The sequence below is a fragment of the Rhinatrema bivittatum genome, chromosome 13, assembly GCF_901001135.1.
Source record: "Rhinatrema bivittatum chromosome 13, aRhiBiv1.1, whole genome shotgun sequence".
NCBI lineage: Eukaryota > Metazoa > Chordata > Amphibia > Gymnophiona > Rhinatrematidae > Rhinatrema > Rhinatrema bivittatum.
This window is the reverse complement of record NC_042627.1, coordinates 50,714,477-50,735,076: the sequence shown is the minus strand read 5'-3', so window position 1 is coordinate 50,735,076 and position 20,600 is coordinate 50,714,477. Positions and strand designations below refer to the sequence as shown.

The 20,600-nt window shown below is 41.5% G+C and overlaps 1 protein-coding gene across 1 annotated transcript in view; it reads left to right on the top strand.

Moving 5' to 3' along the window:
- The window catches only part of UNC13C (unc-13 homolog C), a 688,103-nt gene that overhangs the window by 320,231 nt on the left and 347,272 nt on the right, over window positions 1-20,600 (top strand). The window contains exon 9 of the mRNA XM_029574856.1: window positions 4,696-4,837. Within this exon, the coding sequence (XP_029430716.1) occupies window positions 4,696-4,837 (142 nt within the window). The remainder of the gene's footprint in view (window positions 1-4,695; window positions 4,838-20,600) is intronic.

Sequence of the window (20,600 nt, the reverse complement as noted above, 5' to 3'; positions counted from 1 at the left end):
CGTTTTCGTACGGAAAATGGCGCCGGCAGGAGATCGACTGCAGGAGGTCGTTCAGCGAGGCGCCAGAACCCTCGCTGAACGACCTCCTGCAGTCGATCTCCTGCCGGCGCCATTTTCCGTACGAAAACGATTCGCGGCGGGAAATCGCTCCCTGACCCCCGCTGGACCTCCAGGAACTTTTGGCCAGCTTGGGGGGGGCCTCCTGACCCCCACAAGACTTGCCAAAAGTCCAGCGGGGGTCCGGAAGGACCTCCTGCCGTCCAATCGTGTTCGTCTATGGCCGCCGCCATTTTTCGGCACCATTTTGGAAAATGGCGCCGGCTGAAGACAACAAGATTCAGTAGTAGGAGCCCGTTCCGGACCGCTGCCGTTCTGGACCGCCGCTGGACCCGCAGGTTATTTAAGTCATTGGGGGGGGGGTTCGGGAGGGTGGGGGATTTAATTTAAAGGGTCGGGGGGGGTGTTTTAGGGGGTTTTAGTGTGCCGGCTCACGATTCTAACGATTTATAACGATAAATCGTTAGAATCTCTATTGTATTGTGTTCCATAACGGTTTAAGACGATATTAAAATTATCGGACGATAATTTTAATCGTCCTAAAACGATTCACATCCCTATAAAGCATCTTGGTCTTCCAGGGCCATAACCCCGTCGAGTTTTCAGTATTTCCACAATACATATGCTTGAGATGTATTTCCATATTGTGGAGACAGTGCATTCAAATAGGTCTCATGCACAATCATTGTGGAAATCCTGACAATGTGACTGGGGTGCAGCTCTCGAGGACTGAGTTTGGGGGACCCCTGGTCTAAAGCCTTCCCCCAGGAATGGAATCACTACATATAAACCATATTATTGAATAAGAAATAAAACCATTTGAAAGTCTTTTAAAACTACTCCCATGACCATTTCCTTTTATGCCAGAGGTCATACGTTTGCCGAGGTTTGAGAAGAGAAGAAATGTTTAATAGCAGGCCACAGGCTGCATTCAATACAGGCTCAAATTTCCCACTAGTTAGCTGCCTAGGAGTGCTAGACCTGAAAAGGACATTTCCAACATTGTCCTAGTGGTACTTTCTTCTAAGCCTGCTCAGAATAAGCAGGAGAGTACTGTCAGGATATGATACCTTGAAAGTGTGGAAGAAGGTCAGCGGGTTTCAGAGCACTGTAGAATCTCTGCCGATCCCTCCTTGTGGATCTGATGGGACACTACTGCTCAGGTTATGCAGTGCTTGGGAGAGAGGGTGCCTCTCTGGAGGAGGTTGGCCCAGATTTAGGCGTAGGCATTTGCCTAGGGTGCCAAATTTTGAAGGCGCAAAATATCCAGGCCAATGAGAGGACCCTGCTTCTACTTGAATAAAGGCCATGGGCTGGCAGAGCTTCGGAGAGGCACCACTGTGGCACTCTGCCTATGGGTGCCACAATCTTAAATCTGGCCTTGGGAAGAGGAGGAGACATCTCTTTCTCCCCAGCACTTCCATGGGGAGGGGGGACCCCACATCTTTAGAGGGGGAATCTTCCTCCTCCCCTCAGATATGTACAGGTGCCAAAGAGGTAAAACTAGCCCTGCATTTATAATCTTTTTTTTCAGGAATTAAGATTACATGTGACTTCAGATCTTAGACTGGTTTTTGTCACTTTTTATTGAGACAGTTATTCAAGTGCAGTGGAACAGCATCATTAGGTCACATTAACCAAAAAAAAAGCACGTTTTTTTCCTTCCAAGTTACTTATTAGGGATTTATTTATTTATAGAAATTTTTTTTTCCACCCACTTACCAGAGTATCTGTTCTGGGTGGATGTGCACCCCTCTATCCCTCTCTCACACCGACACAGCTTCTCCCATCTCTGGGGTTCCAGTAATCCAAACAGAGCAAGAGCTATCCCAAGTTGCTCTCACCTTCCTGGGTCCTGAATTGAAAACAACGCTGACTTATCCTGAGGTCAGTGCCTTTCTGTTGTATGACCAGAAGCTGTATGGAACTCCACAGATGGGAAGCTTCATCGGGGGGCAGGAATAGGGGGAGGCCCGTGAGGGGTTAATTGTTTTATATTGCCAGCACTGGGGAGAAAGGGGAATGAGGTGGTGGGCTAGTGGCAGAGAGAGAGACTGAGTCAGGGGCCCAGGACTGCCTTATGAAATAAAACGAAAAACCCAATACATTTTGGAGGGGTTTTTCTTTGTGTTTTATTTTCAAAAGGTACATAATGAAAGAGTGTTCTATTTCACATTTATCATTTGAAAATGAATGCACATCCCCATTACTTATATATTGCTTCATATGCTAAGGAAAATGCAGTTAGTTACAAAAGATCATCATTGGTAAGTAATTAAAATGTCATTACCATTTCAAAATATGTATTTCTAATTAGGCCATGACTGCACTCAGCTTTGTTACATGTTTGAAAGAATGGTGAAGGAAATGAAATGATAGAAATTGTTCCTATCTGCAGGGTGCATGCAGAAGGTAGCAGCTGCACAACAGGCTGCCTTTGGAAAAAACACTGTGTGTAGATTTTCAAATTGCGTACTTTGTGGGGGTAATTTTATAACACAACCCTTTGAAAAGTACCCTCACTGAAATCAGAAATTCGGTTTTACATCTTAATTTCATGATGTAAAATAACAGAAAAAAAAATGTACACATGTTGACAACAGGACTAGACACCCTGGCTCTGATGGCCCACTGACAGAATTAAGTCATATGGTTGGTTTAAGATGAAAAGGAATTGCTGAGGAAATATTGATAAAACACAGATATTTTCTGCAGTTCTTACAGTGCATCCAGCTGAGTCATCTTGGATAAAATTTATCTGAACTGGAAATGCTCACAGCAGGGTTTCTCCTAGGACAGCAGGATGTTAGCCCTCACATGTGGGTGACATCATCCGATGGAGCCCGGCACGGAAAACTTTTGTCAACGTTTCTAGAAACTTTGACCAGCAGACTGAGCATGCTCAGCCTGCTACTATCCATGCGTCCCCGCGAGGTCCCCCTTCAGAATCTTCTTTTCTGCGGTGCAGTTGCCTCGTAGTCTGTGGAGCTACAATTTTTTTTCAATTTTTCTTTCGAATTTCTGCGAGTTTTTCTCTAATCCTCGTCGGGTCCCCCTTCGTGGTCGGTGCCCTCCCGGTATGGTAGGTTCTTTTCAATTTTTGCTCGATCTTGCGGTCGATTCCCAACTCTCCACCTCCCAGTGCCCGTTGGCCATCGACCACGTGCCAGGTCTTTTTCATGGCATCGACCGGTTTTCATCAGTGCCCACGGACTGTGTCCATCATGGACCCGCATGAGGTTTGCATCCTCTGCCTTGGGGGCCTCGCACAATGTCCGTGGATGTCGTCTGTGTGTCATGCTCGCCTCAACAAAATGGACAGAATCCTCCACTCCTGCGTCGGTTTCTTCGATGCCCAAGGATCGTGGGGAGCCATCCCTGTCTCTGCCTCTCGCGGTCCCTTTGATTTCCACCCCCAAGGATCGGGGAGAGGGAGGACTAAGCAACTGCATTTTCCCAAACCTGTCCTTGTAACCCCACATGCCATGAAGTTTACAGATTATCCACAATGAATTTGTATGAGATCAATTTACATACTTTGAAGACCCAATAGGTATAGATTTATTTCATGCATGTTCATTGCAGATATCCTGAAAACCTGACTGACTGTGGGGGTCACCAGGACAGATTTGGGAAGCCCTGGCCAATAGGTATTTCAACTCAGCAGATAAAACCTGCCCTACTAGCCTCAAATAAGTGAAAGAAAATGATATTCTGAAGTTAGGCTCAAAAGAAGATATTTTCTCCCATTATGCATACCAGCTGACTTTCCATGCAGGTAAAACAAGACCTTATATTATCATTTGCCTCAGATCTGAATGACAGTAATAATTCAGGTTTGTGTAGCATATTTTATTCCAGGAGGATTGCACTGCATCTTCCAAAGATTCCCTAAAACACTTCCCATCTGTCACCTCTAGGTTAGATGTGACAGCTCAGAGAATAGTGCTTACTTCAAAGGGTCTTCATCCTTCTCATCATTGCAGAACAGCAGAAATAATAACCTTTTAACAACATGTTGATTTCTACATGTGCTGGAGATTTAACTACCGGTATGATGCAGAAAATAGCTGGCCTCATTCATGGTGTAACTATTTATTATTTAGAGCTATTAATGAGCAATGTATTCTATTTATTTCTTGTATATTTTACTTTAAATAATCTCTAAATCAGTGGTATTCAATTCCAGGCCTTGAAGTGCAAACACTTCTACCCTTATTTATTTTATATTCTGCTTTTTGGCACTTCAAAGTGGATTGCATGCAGGTACTGTAGGTACTTTCTTATCCCCCGAGGGCTCACAATCTAAGGATCTGATTGACTAAAGATTTTTCCCATAGATACAAACTGGGAGAAAAGCCTTAATGAATCTGGCCCTAAGTTTGTACCTGGCGCAACAGAGGGTAAAGTGACTTGCCCAAAGTCACAATGAGCAGTAGTGGGATTTGAACCCTGATCTTCCTGGTTTGTGGCCCATTGTTCTCTAATCTCCACTCTGACAGCCAGATGTGTGTGGGGGCTCTCAAAGGACAGCTGTGAATACCCTTGCCCTAGGTTTATAAATTTCTGCATAATTTTTCTTTTAAAAACTCTGGCAACTATGCATACTAAAGAATACAAATTTTACTTTTCCTTTAGTGGTTTGTGCTCAAGGTTTGCAAGCAAAGGACAAAACTGGCTCCAGTGATCCTTATGTTACAGTACAAATTGGGAAAACCAAGAGGAGAACTAAAACTATTTTTGGAAATCTGAATCCAGTATGGGATGAAAAGTTTCATTTGTAAGTATTTAAGATGTTAACAATTACTAGTTTCTTTTCCGAAGTATAGGTTTGACTCTCACTGTATACAAAAGTGTGAGATTCATCAGTTATGAGAGGGGGGGGGTTAGTTTTTTCTTGTTTGCGTGTTCATTTTGATGCTACTTCTGTACTTGAGTGTTGTGTATCCTTCAGACTACTATCTGCTAGTTATGTCATCCCTAGAAAGCATAAAAACTTTAAAAAATATTTATTTCATATTTTCATTGCTGCCATTTCAGATTATAACCATATGCATTCGTATTGATATCTATTCCTTTGAAAATAGAAATGTACTGCTGATACGCACAAAATATTTAAGTAATCCACTGCTATTTCAGTGAAATGTAATGTCTAAATTATCTATCATTAGTTACATCACTGATAAACAAAATTACTTTCTTCGAGTAAATTAGATTATATACTAAAGTATTGTATAGATCCTTAAAAATTAGTGCATAATTTTAATTTGATTGCATAGTAATGTTGACATAGGCTTCAACAGTATTCAGAATTATTTCCCTGTTAGACCATAGTTTTCCTATAAAAGCAAGAGATTTAATAGATTTCAATAATTAATTTATTTTACCTTATTTTCCAATGTATAAGACACATTTTTTCTGATATTCCTGTCACTGCGTCTTTTATACCGGTGCGACTAATATGCGGTGCTTTCAGTGCCAGTATGTCTCTTGTCTCTGTCTCTCTCTCTCCCCTTACCGGCGCAGCCTCCATGCCACTCACTTCTCCACATGACCTCACCAACAGTGGCTTGCACACCACGCAGCCCATTAGCGTTCAGCGCTTCCCTAGGACGCCTCCCACATACGTCCGGAATGCTCGTCACTCACCTACTATACCTCATCCTCTCAAAAGCCTGTTGCCGTGAGCACCCGCATCTTGCCTAACGATGTGACTTATATACTGAATTTTTCATGAAAAGGGCTGCTGAGAGAGGGGTGCAACCTATACACCAGAAAATAGAGAACTTATAAATCATCTCGTGTTTTTTCTTATCGTAAAAACTGTCCAAAGCAGTGTGTATGCTTGAATCATAAAAATATATCACATCAAACCTGAACCAAGTTCAGACAAATAAAACCAATGAAACGGGATATATTGAAAACACATAAAAAAAAAAAATAAATAAAACTAGGAAATCTAGCCAGAATTCATCAAACCCACCCACCCAAGGGTTCAGTGGAAAATCCAGGCCCGGCTAATTGGAGTTCCCACTCAAGGTAACCCATGGCCCAGATCATCAGCTCTATCATGTCTGCCAGCCAGCACCTACACTGTGCAATCCCTGCATAGCTTTTACAACCCGCCAAAGGCTGACCTCCCCAGTCCCTCCAAAGAGCCTCTCCAGCTTTACCCCTATAAACTCACAGATATAATTACCCACTAGGCACCCAGACACAGTCCATTCCCATCTAAAAACCGAAACCCATAACATTAAATAAGAATCTGAAAAAATCCACTTTTTTAGCACTTTGGCATATCAGGATATCCTTTCTGGTCTAGTATGTAGTGTATTCAATAGAAATTATAAATTCCTATGTAAAACACTAATAACTGTGCTAGAAATACTCCTAGTAATTATGTTATTTAATTAATTTTAGCTTTATCTAAGGCTATATAGTACTGAAAGCCAATTTTGCCTCTCCATTCTGTAAGATTAAATAAAACCTCTGCAGTGTAGCATTAATTGCTTGATAGAAGACATACTCTACAGGCACTGTCAATTATTTTTTTTTATCTACTGCACAGCATGTCATCAAGAGCAGTACTTAGAAATAAAATAAGTTCTTTCTAACTCAACAATAGGTTAAGATGATGCCATCTGTAGCTCAGGAGAAACAGTGGAAGGTTAAGCTCAGCATCTGACATGAATCTTTCACTGTCTCTGTGAGCTAAGCTAGCAAGCAATATTGCTTGCCTTACTGATCAGTGAACGCATATTGATGAGGCAGATAATACGGAAAATAGCAAAGTTAGTGGAGTGGCACTTTTAAAAAAGTATGCATTATTTATACTTTTCATCCCTTCAGTGAAACAGCCCCTTTCACTGGATGTTGGATTTAAATGCATATGAGTTATGTTCATTTTGTTTATTTGCTATATTGATGCGCCCTGATTTTACTAAATTATTTGGCAGTATGCAATTATGCACTATGTCAATGTCTATCATTCTGCTTCTGTTCTATCCTGAGTTACAATATATTGTATACTAGAGTTAAAGCTTATTCTAAGAATTACATTACATTATTTGTAAATTATTATCAAAGCTAATTTGCCAATTTGTATCCATGTAGACTTAGTAGAAGCTCCTGGAACTATAATGTTTTCAAAAATAGCATTAAATATGTTTTTAAAAGAGTTTATATAAGCCAGGGGTGGCGAACTCATGTGGCTCTCAAGGACTAGAGTTGGCCACCCCTGATATAAGTAGATAATAAGATTGTAAAGTATTTAATATGAAATTAAGTTACATTTTAGTAAAGTTAACTACTGATAGGTGAGCCTGACTTCAGTGCCAGGAAATATCATGGAAACTATTCTAAAGAACAAATTCACAGAACATATAGATAGACATGGTTTAATTGGACATAGTCAGCATGGATTTACCCAAGGGAAGTCTTGCCTCACCATTCGGTTACATATTTTGAAAGGATTTTGAAAGTAACATGTGGATAAAAGTGAGTAGATTAAGTGTATTTGGATTTTCAGAAGGCATTTGGCAAAGCTCCCCATGGAGAGACTCAAGAAAATTAAAATGTCATGCGGATAGGAGGTGATGTCCTTTTATGGATTGCTAACTGGCTAAAAGATCAGAAAAAGAGAGTAGGATTAAATGGTCAATTTTTCTCAGTGGAGAAAGGTAAAAAGTGGAGTGCCTCAGGGATCTGTACTTGGACCAGTGCTTTTTAATATATTTATAAATGATCTGGAAAGGGGAACGATAAGTGAGGTAATCAAATCTGCAGATGATCAAAATTATTTAGAGGTGTTAGTCCACAAGCAAATTGTGATAAATTGCAAGAGGACCTTGTGAGACTGGAAGACTGGGCAGCCAAGTGGCAGATGAAATTTAATGTGTATAAGTGCAAGGTGATGCATGTAGGAAAAACTAACCCATGTTGTAGTTACACGATGTTAGGTTCCATATTAGGAGCTACCACCAAGGAAAAAGATTTGGGTATCATAGTGGACAATACTTTGAAATCATTGGTTCAGTGTGCTGCAGCAGTCAAAAAAAGCAAACAGAATGTTAAGAATTATTAGGAAAGAAATGGTGAATAAAATGGAGAATGTCATAATGCCTCTGTATCGCTTCTCGGTGAGACTGCACCTTGAGTACTGTGTGTAGTTATGGTCACCGTATCAAAAAAGATATATTTGTACTGGAAAAGGTTCATAGAAGAGTGACTGAAATGATAAAGGGGATAGATCAGCTCCCCTATGAATAAAGGCTAAAGAGGTTAGGGCTGTTCAGCTTGGAGAAAAGACGGCTGAGGGAGGATATGATAGAGGTCTAGAATGGGTAAATGTGAATTGGCTATTTACTCTTTCGGATAAGAACATAAGAACATGTTATACTGAGTCAGACCAAGGGTCCATCAAGCCCAGCATCCTGTTTCCAATAGTGGCCAATCCAGGCCATAAGAACCTGGCAAGTACCCAAAAGCTAAGTCTATTCCATGTTACCGTTGCTAGTAATAGCAGTGGCTATTTTTCAAGCCAACTTAATTATTTATTTATTTTATTTAAAACGTTTTCTATACCGTCGTTAAGGTGGGTACCGTCACAACGGTTTACAGTAAGGCACAAAAGAAATGCTATTAACCTCTATCAGTTTACACAGGTGCCATAATGTTCGGTAACATAGTTTTAATCAATGTTAGTTGTTAAATGAGAGTGAATGATATCATGTCCCGTTTGATTCTATAGCAGTTTTGACTCAAGGACTCATTCTATAAGTAACTTATCCTTTACTGATGAATTCTATTAAAAACAAATACATATACCCTTAGTGATTTCTGTTTGCGTGGGTGTTTTGTCCCTTGCACTTACCTGGTTTAAACCTTGCATTTCCCTGGATTCTAATTAATAGCAGGTAATGGACTTCTCCTCCAAGAACTTATCCAATCCTTTTTTAAACACAGCTATACTAACTGCACTAACCACATCTTTTGGCAACAAATTCCAGAGTTTAATTGTGCGTTGAGTAAAAAAGAACTTTCTCCGATTAGTATTAAATGTGCCACATGCTAACTTCATGGAGTGCCCCCTAGTCTTTCTATTATCTGAAAGAGTAAATAACCAATTCACATCTACCCGTTCTAGATCTCTCTTGATTTTAAACACCTCTATCATATCCCCCCTCAGCTGTCTCTTCTCCAAGCTGAAAAGTCCTAACCTCTTTAGTCTTTCCTCATAGGGGATTACACCCACATTGCATTACTCAGAAAATAATTCCCCAATACCACAAACAAACCAGGAGTCAAGAAAAGGAGATCCATTAGGCTCAGGTAGGACCCACAGTCACCCATTCTTGACAGAAGAGCAGCCAACAGGTATACCGCCCCACTCAAACAGGTCATCAGGAAATTCTTTAAAAACCAGGAATACAGTTGGCTCTGGTAGAATTAGACCTGTGATGAGGAGACACACAATGTACCAAATGCAAAAAGAACAACAAGCCTTCTCTAAAATAAAAACTGAAGAAGTTCTTGAGAAAAGCATTGCAGTATTACCAGAAAAGAGAGAGAAAACACAATGCATGCAGTATTTAAAGATCCATAAGCAAAAAAAAAATCTAATTGAGATGGAAAACTCTGTCAACAGTGGCACTACCGCAAAAAGAAATAGTGAAGTGAATAACAAATCTCAACAAATATCTCACAAGGAGTCCAGGAAATGCAATAACCGTAAAGAGAGTACCTGGAAGGCTATGACCACAAATGCTCATAGTTTGGGAAATAAAATCCCAGATCTGCAGGCCCTAATGGCTGAGGCAGAATTGGACATTGTTGCTATCACAGAAACATGGTTCACAGAATCTCATGAATGGGATACAACAATACCAGGCTACAACTTGTTAAGGAAGGACAGAGAGGATAGAAAAGGGGGAGGTGTGGCTCTTTATGTCAGAAACAACATCCAAGCAACTGAGCTACAAGGAAGTTGGGGTATTGAAGAAGCTCTATGGGTCGACCTAAAAAACGATGACGGAGCATCCATTTATATTGGAGTGGTTTACAGGCCTCCAAACTAAAAGGAAGAGCTGGACAGAGATCTGGTTAAAGACATCCATAAGATAGGTAAGAAGGGAGAAGTGGTGATCGTGGGTGACTTTAATATGCCAGATGTAGACTGGAAAATCCCATCTGCAGAAACTAAAAATAGTAGAGCAATAGTGGATGCCATGCAAGTATCTTTGTTCAAACAAATGGTGTTGGAACTCACGAGAGAAGGAGCTATACTCGACTTAGTGCTCACTAATGCAGATAATGTCTCAGATGTCCAGGTGGGCGCCCACCTCAGCAGCAGTGATCATCAAACGGTATGGTTTAATATCACTAAAATAATAGGGAAAAGAACCACAAAGACCCGAGTTTTACAGTTCAAAAACACAGACTTTGAGGAAATGGGGAACTACCTGGAGGAAGAACTTAAAGGATGGGAGAACGAGAGAGATGTGGATCAGCAGTGGACCAATCTAAAAGGAGCAATCACCAAGGCAACTGCTCTATATGTTAGAAATGTAAAGAAAAGCAAAAGAAAACTGAAACCTATCTGGTTCTCAATGGAGGTGGCTGACAAAATTAAAGCTAAAAGAACAGCATTCAAGAAATATAAAGGATCCCAAAGGGAGGAGCACAAAGAAGAATATTTGTATCAACTGAGGGAGACAAAGAAATTAATCAAGTTGGCAAAGAGTCAAGTGGAAGAGAGGATTGCCAAGGAGATAAAAAATGGTGACAAAACATTTTTCAGATACATCAGCGAAAAGAGAAAGGTCCAAAGTGGTATAGTGAAATTGAAAGGTGGTAATGATCAATGTGTAGAGAGAGACGAAGAAATGGCAGAAATATTAAACGAATACTTCAGCTCTGTGTTCACTAAAGAAGACCCTGGAGAAGGACCATCTCTAAACAACAAGAAACTGGAGGGAAGGGGAATAGATGAAAATCTTTTTACAGTAGAAAATGTGTGGGAAGAACTAAAGAACCTGAAAGTGGACAAAGCCATGGGGCCTGATGGGATTCATCCAAGGATATTGAGGGAGCTCAGAGATGTTCTGGCGGGTCCGCTGTGTGACCTGTTCAATAGATCCCTAGAAACGGGAGTGGTGCCGAGTGATTGGAGAAGAGCGGTGGTGGTCCCGCTTCACAAGAGTGGGAACAGGGAAGAGGCAGGCAACTACAGACCGGTTAGCCTCACTTCAGTGGTGGGAAAAGTAATGGAGTCACTGCTGAAAGAGAGAATAGTCAACTATCTACAGTCTGGAGAATTGATGGACCAGAGGCAGCATGGATTCACCAGGGGAAGATCCTGTCAGACAAATTTGATTGACTTTTTTGACTGGGTAACCAAGGAATTGGATCAAGGAAGAGCACTAGATGTCATCTACTTGGATTTCAGCAAAGCTTTTGATACGGTTCCGCACAGGAGACTGGTGAATAAAACGAGAAGCTTGGGAGTGAGTGCCGATGTGGTGACCTGGATTGCAAATTGGTTGACGGACAGAAAACAATGTGTGATGGTAAATGGAGCCTTCTCTGAAGAGAGAGCGGTTTTAAGTGGTGTGCCGCAAGGATCGGTGTTGGGACCGGTCCTGTTCAATATCTTTGTGAGCGACATTGCAGACGGGATAGAAGGTAAGGTTTGTCTTTTTGCGGATGACACTAAGATCTGCAACAGAGTGGACACGCCGGAAGGAGTGGAGAGAATGAGACGGGATCTAAGGAAACTGGAAGAGTGGTCGAAGATATGGCAGCTGAGATTCAATGCCAAGAAGTGCAAAGTCATGCATATGGGGAGTGGAAATCCGAATGAACTGTACTCGATGGGGGGGGAAAGGCTGATGTGCACGGAGCAGGAGAGGGACCTTGGGGTGATAGTGTCTAATGATGTGAAGACAGCGAAACAATGCGACAAGGCGATAGCAAAAGCCAGAAGAATGCTGGGCTGCATAGAGAGAGGAATATCAAGTAAGAAAAGGGAAGTGATTATTCCCTTGTACAGGTCCTTGGTGAGGCCTCACCTGGAGTACTGTGTTCAGTTCTGGAGACCGTATCTACAAAAAGACAAAGACAAGATGGAAGCAGTACAGAGAAGGGCGACCAGGAAGGTGGAGGATCTTCATAGGATGACGTACGAGGAGAGATTGAAGAATCTAAATATGTACACCCTGGAGGAGAGGAGGAGCAGAGGTGATATGATACAGACTTTCAGATACTTGAAAGGTTTTAATGATCCAAAAACAACGACAAACCTCTTCCGTAGGAAAATAATCAGCAGAACCAGGGGTCACGATTTGAGGCTCCAGGGAGGAAGATTCAGAACCAATGTCAGGAAGTATTTCTTCACGGAGAGGGTGGTGGATGCCTGGAATGCCCTTCCGGAGGAAGTGGTGAAGACCAGAACTGTGAAAGACTTCAAAGGGGCATGGGATAAACACTGCGGATCCATAAAGTCAAGAGGCCGCCAATGAAGAGTGGGTGACTCGCCAGAATGATGGCTATTGACACAATACCCTTATTAAATAAACATACACATGCTTACTGTGACTCCTACATCGCTCTAAGCTTCAACAGCAAGAGGTAATGGAAAAAAGGATTTGCACTCATAAAGAGGGGAGTAGCTGGCTTGTTACGGCGGTTACTACCCCAAACCAAATATGCCTGATACTTCACTTTCAATGCATATACAGCATAGCTCTCTGCTTCAATGACAGGGGAGAAGAATAACTGATACTTCACACATCCAGCAGAGCTCTCTGCTACAACGGCAAAGGAGAAGAAAAAGGGTTCGCACTCAAAACGCGGGGAGTAGCTGGCTTGTTACGGCAGTTACTACCCCAAACCAAATGTGCCTGATACTTCACTTTCCATGCATATCCAGCATGGTTCTCTGCTGCATCGGCATGGGAGAAAGACTGATACATCACGCATTTCCAGCATAGCTCTCTGCTTCAACGGCAGGGGGAAAAAAAAAAAACAAAAACAAAAACAAAAAACTGATGCTTCACGCATATCCTGCATAGCTTCAACGACAGGGGTGAAGAAAAAAAAGGATTCGCAATCACAAAGCGAGGAGTAGCTGGCTTGTTACGGCGGTTACTACCCCAACCAAATGTGCCTGATACTTCACTTTCAATGCATATCCAGCATGGCTCTCTGCTTCTACAGCAGGGGAGAAGAAAAAAAAAACCAACAAGAGCTGTACAACATAGTCTAGGTAAAACAAATAAGCATGAGTGTAGCTTGCTTATCGCGGCGGTTACTGCCCCTACTACCCCTAACTAATCAAGCTAGATATTTCACTTGCATGCAGCTCCATCACTGCTCTCTACATTAATGGTGGGGGTGGAAGGGGAATAGAACAAGGAGCTAAGAGTAACAGATAAGAATGAGAGAAAAAATGTGTGAGGCTTGCTGGGCAGACTGGATGGGCCATTCGGTCTTCTTCTGCCGTCATTTCTATGTTTCTATGTTTCTATGTTTCTATGTTCCATTCCCCTTATCATTTTGGTAGCCCTTCTCTGTACCTTCTCCATCGCAATTATATCTTTTTTGAGATTCGGCGACCAGAATTTTACAAAGTATTCAAGGTGTGGTCTCACCTTGGAGCGATACAGAGGCATTATGACATTTTCCGTTTTATTCACCATTCCCTTTCTAATAATTCCCAACATTCTGTTTGCTTTTTTGACTGCCGCAGTACACTGAACCGACAATTTCAATGTGTTATCTACTATGATGCCTAGATCTCTTTCTTAGGTTGTAGCACCTAATATGGAACCTAACATTGTGTAACTGTAGCATGGGTTATTTTTCCCTATATGCATCACCTTGCACTTATCCACATTAAATTTCATCTGCCATTTTGATGCCCAATTTTCCAGTCTCAACAGGTCTTCCTGCAATTTATCACAATCTGCTTGTGATGTAACTACTCTGAACACTTTTGTATCATCTGCAAATTTGATTATCTCACTCGTCGTATTTTTTTCCAGATTATTTATAAATATATTGAAAAGTAAGGGTCCCAATACAGATCCCTGAGGCACTCCACTGCCCACTCACTTCCACTGAGAAAATTGTCCATTTAATCCTACTCTCTGTTTCCTGTCTTTTAGCCAGTTTGCAATCCATGAAAGGACATCGCCACCTATCCCATGACTTTTTACTTTTCCTAGAAGCCTCTCATGAGGAACTTTGTCAAACGCCTTCTGAAAATCCAAGTATTCTACATCTAACGGTTCACCTTTATTCACATGTTTATTAACTCCTTTAAAAAGGTGACGCAGATTTGTGAGGCAAGACTTGCCTTGGGTAAAGCCATGCTGACTTTGTTCCATTAAACCATGTCTTTCTATGTGTTCTGTGATTTTGATGTTTAGAACACTTTCCACTATTTTTCCTGGCACTGAAGTCAGGCTAACCGGCCTGTAGTTTCCCGGATCGCCCCTGGAGCCCTTTTTAAATATTGGGGTTACAGTAGCTATCCTCCAGTCTTCAGGTACAATGGATGATTTCAATGATAGGTTACAAATTTTTACTAATAGGTCTGAAATTTCATTTTTTAGTTCCTTCAGAACTCTGGGATGTATACCATCTGGTCCAGGTGATTTACTACTCTTCAGTTTGTCAATCAGGTCTACCACATCTTCTAGTTTCACCATGATTTGATTCAGTCCATCTGAATCATTACCCATGAAAACCTTCTCCAGTACGGGTCTCCCCAACATCCTCTTCAGTAAACACCGAAGCTAAGAAATAATTTAATCTTTCCGCGATGGCCTTATCTTCTCTAAGTGCCCCTTTAACCCCTCGATCATCTAACGGTCCAACTGACTCCCTCACAGGCTTTCTGCTTCAGATATATTTTTAAAAGTTTTTACTGTGAGTTTTTGCCCCTACGGCCAACTTCTTTTCAAATTCTCTCTTAGCCTGTCTTATCAATGTCTTACATTTAACTTGCCAACGTTTATGCATTATCCTATTTTCTTCTGTTGGATCCTTCTTCCAATTTTTGAATGAAGATCTTTTGGCTAAAATAGCTTCTTTCACCTCCCCTTTTAACCATGAAGTTAGAAAATAGCACATTTAAAACAAATCAGAAAAAATTATTTTTCCTTCAATGCACAATTAAGCTCTGGAATTCATTGCCAGAGGATGTGGTTAAGGCAGCTAGCATAGCTGTGTTTAAAAAAAGGCTTGGACAAGTTTCTGGAAAAGAAGTCCATAAACTGTTACTAATCAAATTGACTTAGGGAATAATCATTATTTGTTACTGGCATTAGTAACATGGGATCAATTTACTGTTTGGGCAATTGCCAGGTACTTGATTCCTGGATTTTCCTCTGTTGGAAACAATGCTGGGCTTGATGGACCCTCAGTCTAACGCAGTATGGCAGCTTCTTATGTTCTTATGGATTGACCAAATTGTCACACATCATCATTAAAGCAATTCAGAAAAGGCAACATGAAACTATATAAAGCATTGTGAATCTATCACGCTATTCTTGCATGGAGCATAAAAGTAATTCAAAATTAATCCATACTAGTTGGCTGATACAGTAAAAAACGTGGGAGAGCGGGCGAGCGCTCTCCCACGCGCTCTCCCACGCGCTTTCCCAGCGCGCGCTCAGGACACTCTCCTGTGCGCGCGATACAGTAAAAAAATTTATTTAAATTAAGCCCAGCGCCTCTTTTTACCGCTGGGCCTAATTTAAATAAATTTTTTTACTGTATTGCACGCACAGGAGAGTTTTTTCTGCTTTTCTGTGCACTTTCCTGGTGCCTGGAGAAATTAGCACCTACCTTTGGGTAGGTGCTAATTTCTGAAAGTAAAATGTGCGGCTTGGCTGCACATTTTACTTACTGAATCGCGCGGGAATACCTAATAGGGCCATCAACATGCATTTGCATGTTGCGGGCGCTATTAGGTTCGGGGGGGTTGGATGAGCGTTTTGGACGCGCTATTACCCCTTACTGAATAAAGGGTAAAACTAGTGCATTGAAAACGTGCTTCCAAATGCTGGCTAACAGTTCACTCCATCGGAGCGCACTGTACTGTATCGGCCTGTTTGTAAGGCATTTCATACCAGGTACTGTGTGTTACCTTTTTATCACTGTCCAACTGCTTGCTAAGTGTCATCACAATTCCTGTGCTTTGTGAACACCGCCATGTTGAGATCTCCTATGAGGTTAAGTAGCATCTGGGAACAGAATATTCACCCCTAAAGAGTAAGAAATAGGAATGTGTATTGAAAACTATCAGAAAAGTTACTTCTGTTATAAGCAACATAAATGTACATCAGGGCATTTCAGCATGGTTGTACCTGGCATTCAGGTCAGCTGCAGTATACTGATAACCTTCTTTAATTGCATATGATACTCATATTTTGAATGTACTTGCAGCTTATTTAAATGTCCTCTAGGGTATACATTATTTAAACAATACTATAAACAATAAACAAACATATAAACACATAGTCACACAATTATGCCACTTCGAGGTTGGCCTGCCATCCCACACCCTTACCTGAATATAGTACATTAATACTGTTCTTTTCACCCCCTCTTTATTTTCCTATCCCCAGTTGCTCACCCCTGTTACAATGTAACTTTATGCTTCTTCAATTTTTGTCTCATGTTACTCAGTCTTGGTTAAAAAGCTTAGTTATATGTAAACCGAGTTGATTTGATCTGTATCAAGAAAGTCGGTATATAAAAGCCTTAAATAAATAAATAAATAAATAAACAAACAAACAAACAAACATGCACTCTAGAGGAAAAGCGAGATTGGGGAGACATGGTAGAGACATTTAAATACCTCCTTGTTATCAATGCTTAGTAGGCGAGCCTCTTTTAACAGAAAGGAGGAACAAGGTCATGGGATGAGGGTGAAAGAGGTCGACAGTAATATAAGGCAGTATTTCTTTACAGAAAGGGTGATGGGTGAATGCATCCACCTCCAAGCGAAGGTGGTGGAAACAAGGACAATATCTGAATTTAAGAAAGCATGAAATAATTTCAGGGGGATCTCTGAAGAGGTGGTAGGGATTGTAGAGCTAAACACTTGGTATGGATAGGCAGGCTACAAAATCATGGAAGGACGTGAACAGGTTAATGTAAATCGGCTATTTGCTCTCTCAGATAATAGAAGGACTAGAGGCACTCCTTGAAGTTATTAAGTAGCTCATTTAAAACAAATAGAAGAAAATTCATTTTCACTGAGCGCATAGTTAAGCTCTGGAATTCATTGCCAGAGGATGTGGTTATGATAGTATGAGTTTAAAAAAGGTTTGGATAAGTGCCTGGAGGAAAAATCCATAAACTGCTATTAATTAATAAGCAATAGTAGCTTATTAATGTTTGGGTACTTGCCAGGTACTTGTGACTTGGATTAGCCACTGTTGGAAACAGGATGCTGGGCTTTGATGGATCTTTGGTCTGACCCAGTATGGCATGTCTTATGTTCTTATGTTTTTGGCCCAAAAAGCAAAGTGGAAGCCGATCCAGTTGGCTGTACAGCAGTAGAAACAAAGAGAATCGGTAGTTGAAACACCCTTTATTTAATGATGCCCGACTCTGGCCGAGTTTCGCTCTCTTTCATAGAGCTGCCTCAGGGGCAATCAATTGGAACAGGACTGATATCTGTAGGGCAATTGCCACAAAGAATTGTAGACTCATGAAATACCTGCAGCATCTAAGTTAGATTGTATCAGCAGCCGTCAATGGTGATCCGATCGCGGTCTGAAACAGCACCGTCCACCAGCAGCATTCATAGAAATTCTGCTGCCAGTATTCAAAATGGCGCCGATCGCCTTTGCCCTCACTATGTCACAGGGGCCGACCGTCGGTACCTGTGACATAGTGAGGGCAAAGGTGATCGGCGCCATTTTGAGTACTGGCATCGGACGGCCGGCGTGCAGGAGGTCGCTCCTGGACCCCCGCTGGACTTTTGGCAAGTCTTGTGGGGGTCAGGAGGCCTCCCCCAAGCTGGCCAAAAGTCCCTGGGGGTCCAACGGGGTCCCGGAGCGACCTCCTGCACTCCGGCCGTCCGATGCCACTACTCAAAATGGCGCCGATAGCCTTTGCCCATACTATGTCACAGGGGCTACCGGTGCCATTGGTCAGCCCCTGTCACATGGTAGGAACATAAGGTGGCGCCGATGGCCATGTGACAGGGGCTGACAATGGCACCGGTAGCCCCTGTGACAAAGGCTATCGGCGCCATGATGAAACCGGCACCGAGGGTGTGAGTGCAGGGGATGGTTCCCGGACCCCCTGCTGGACCACCAGGGAGTTTTGGTAAGTTTTGGGGGGGTTCAGGAGGGTGGGGGGTTTGTTTAAATTTTTATTTAGGTGGCCGTATAATTCAGGGAATATTTGTGTATTCGTGGGGAATCGCGATACGTTTCGCTTCCCCACGAATACTACGAATAGTGCAATATATGTTGCGGATCGCCAATACGGTGAAAACGAATGCACACCCCTATTAGGCAGATTAACTACACAATTTCTTAATGTGTTGCTTCCAACAAGAGGAGTTGATTTGTACACTGCAGTCTCTGCCAGTTGCATTGTACAAATCAACTCCTTTTAATCACTTATAAGGTCTAAAATTATTTTATGTCAGTTTTACAATGGGATACCTCTGAATGTGTCTGTTACACCTCCCCCCTACTCTAACCCACCTCCCGAAAACTCATCCTGAATCAAAGTGCCCCCTGACAATGGTCCATATATAGAGTATCAGACTGAGCCCTCTCTCTCCCTCTCTCTCTCGCTGTTCACCGGACTCCTGTAGCAAAGTGGTGTGCGTGCTGGCCAAGGGAAATTTGGGGTTACGTGCTTCAGTGCTCTGGAATGTCTGTGCCCTGCCCCTTTTCTGGGCACACGTATCTGTTTAAAATTCGCTTTGCTCCTGCGCGGCCCACTTATGTGCGTATGTAGTAGTTTTTATGCGCGTAAGGCTTTTAAAATCTACCTTTATGTATTCTGTTGGCAAACGCAGTGAGCATTCACTTCCAGCAGTTTGTATGCATCTGCGTATGAGTATGTGGAATTAGTTTATTTTTTATGCTATTGCTTTTCAGTATTCTATTTTGTAATGAATTGTTTTATTTTAGCATTGAATTTGTAATCAGGGATGTAGATTAAAACGTACACAAACCAAAACCACCAATGTACTGGTATCTTATTAATATAGCACACTGTCGCCAAATATACTTATGTAAGATCCTCTAATCACGAGCAGGCAATTATATGATCAACTCGTTTGTCATAGGGGTCTCTGTTACTTTAATTAACAATCCTCCGTATATTTTGTTTTCTTAGTTTTTTAGTTTTTTTAAAAAGTTACCACGATAATTATAGGGAAAACTTCCCAACTAAAGTCATATGGGTAATATTGAAACGGATACTTATCCACACTGAAAAGGTCCCAGATAACCCGACATGGCCATGTTTCGGACAGCAGTCCTGCTTCAGGGGAATGTTGGAAACCGATTCAGAAATCCATCTTCTTGTGGCTCAGCGATCCATCTTATTATGGCGCATTTATCCGTGCAAATCCTTTTTTCAAAGGCGGGCTGGATTGGACCATTTCAGTGGGGATAAGTATCCGTTTCAATATTACCCATATGTTGGGATGTTTTCCCTATAATTATCGTGGTAACTTTTTAAAAAAACTAAAAAACTAAGAAAACAAAATGTACGGAGGATTGTTAATTAAAGTTACAGAGACCCCTATGACAAACGAGTTGATCATATAATTGCCTGCTCGTGATTAGAGGGTCTTATATAAGTATATTTGGCGACAGTGTGCTATATTAATAAGATACCAGTACATTGATGGTTTTGGTTTGTTTACATTGGTGTGTACTGGAATACACTGGTTGGTGTGTGTGGGTTATTTGTGTGATTGATTAAAAAGTACAAACATTGGTGTGTTTAAAAAAACATTGGTGTGTTTAAAAAAAAAAAAAAGAGCCAACCATAAGAGATAATTTTCAAAAGTGTCATGTGTAGTAGTATACTGTCATAGCAATTTTCAAAAGCCCATTTAATTGAGTAAAGTGCAATTACACGTGTGAAATCCAGTTTTATGCATGTAAATCCTTTTGAAAATTACCCCCAATGGGAGGCAGGCAACATCTGATGCTCACTTTGTGCTGAGAAAATCTAGATGTGTGTTAAATGCTTTAGGTGAGTATGCTTACTTAGTTAAAAATAAGAGAACAGGCTGCCCTCTGATGTGAAGGAGAGATATGTATCCTTGTGGAGACTGACAAGAGCATGGTGATAACATTGAGACGCTTACATTTGAATATGTTGCTGTGAATATTAGGATCTCTGTCGAGCAAAAGTCAGATGCAGTCTTTTCCAGCAGTAAACAATTGTAATATCGCCAGTGTTTTCTTCAAATATTGATGGCATGTGGACCTTCAGCTTGACTGCAGAACTTTTGCTAGCTGGCAAAAGTGATATTTTTCAGTAAGTCA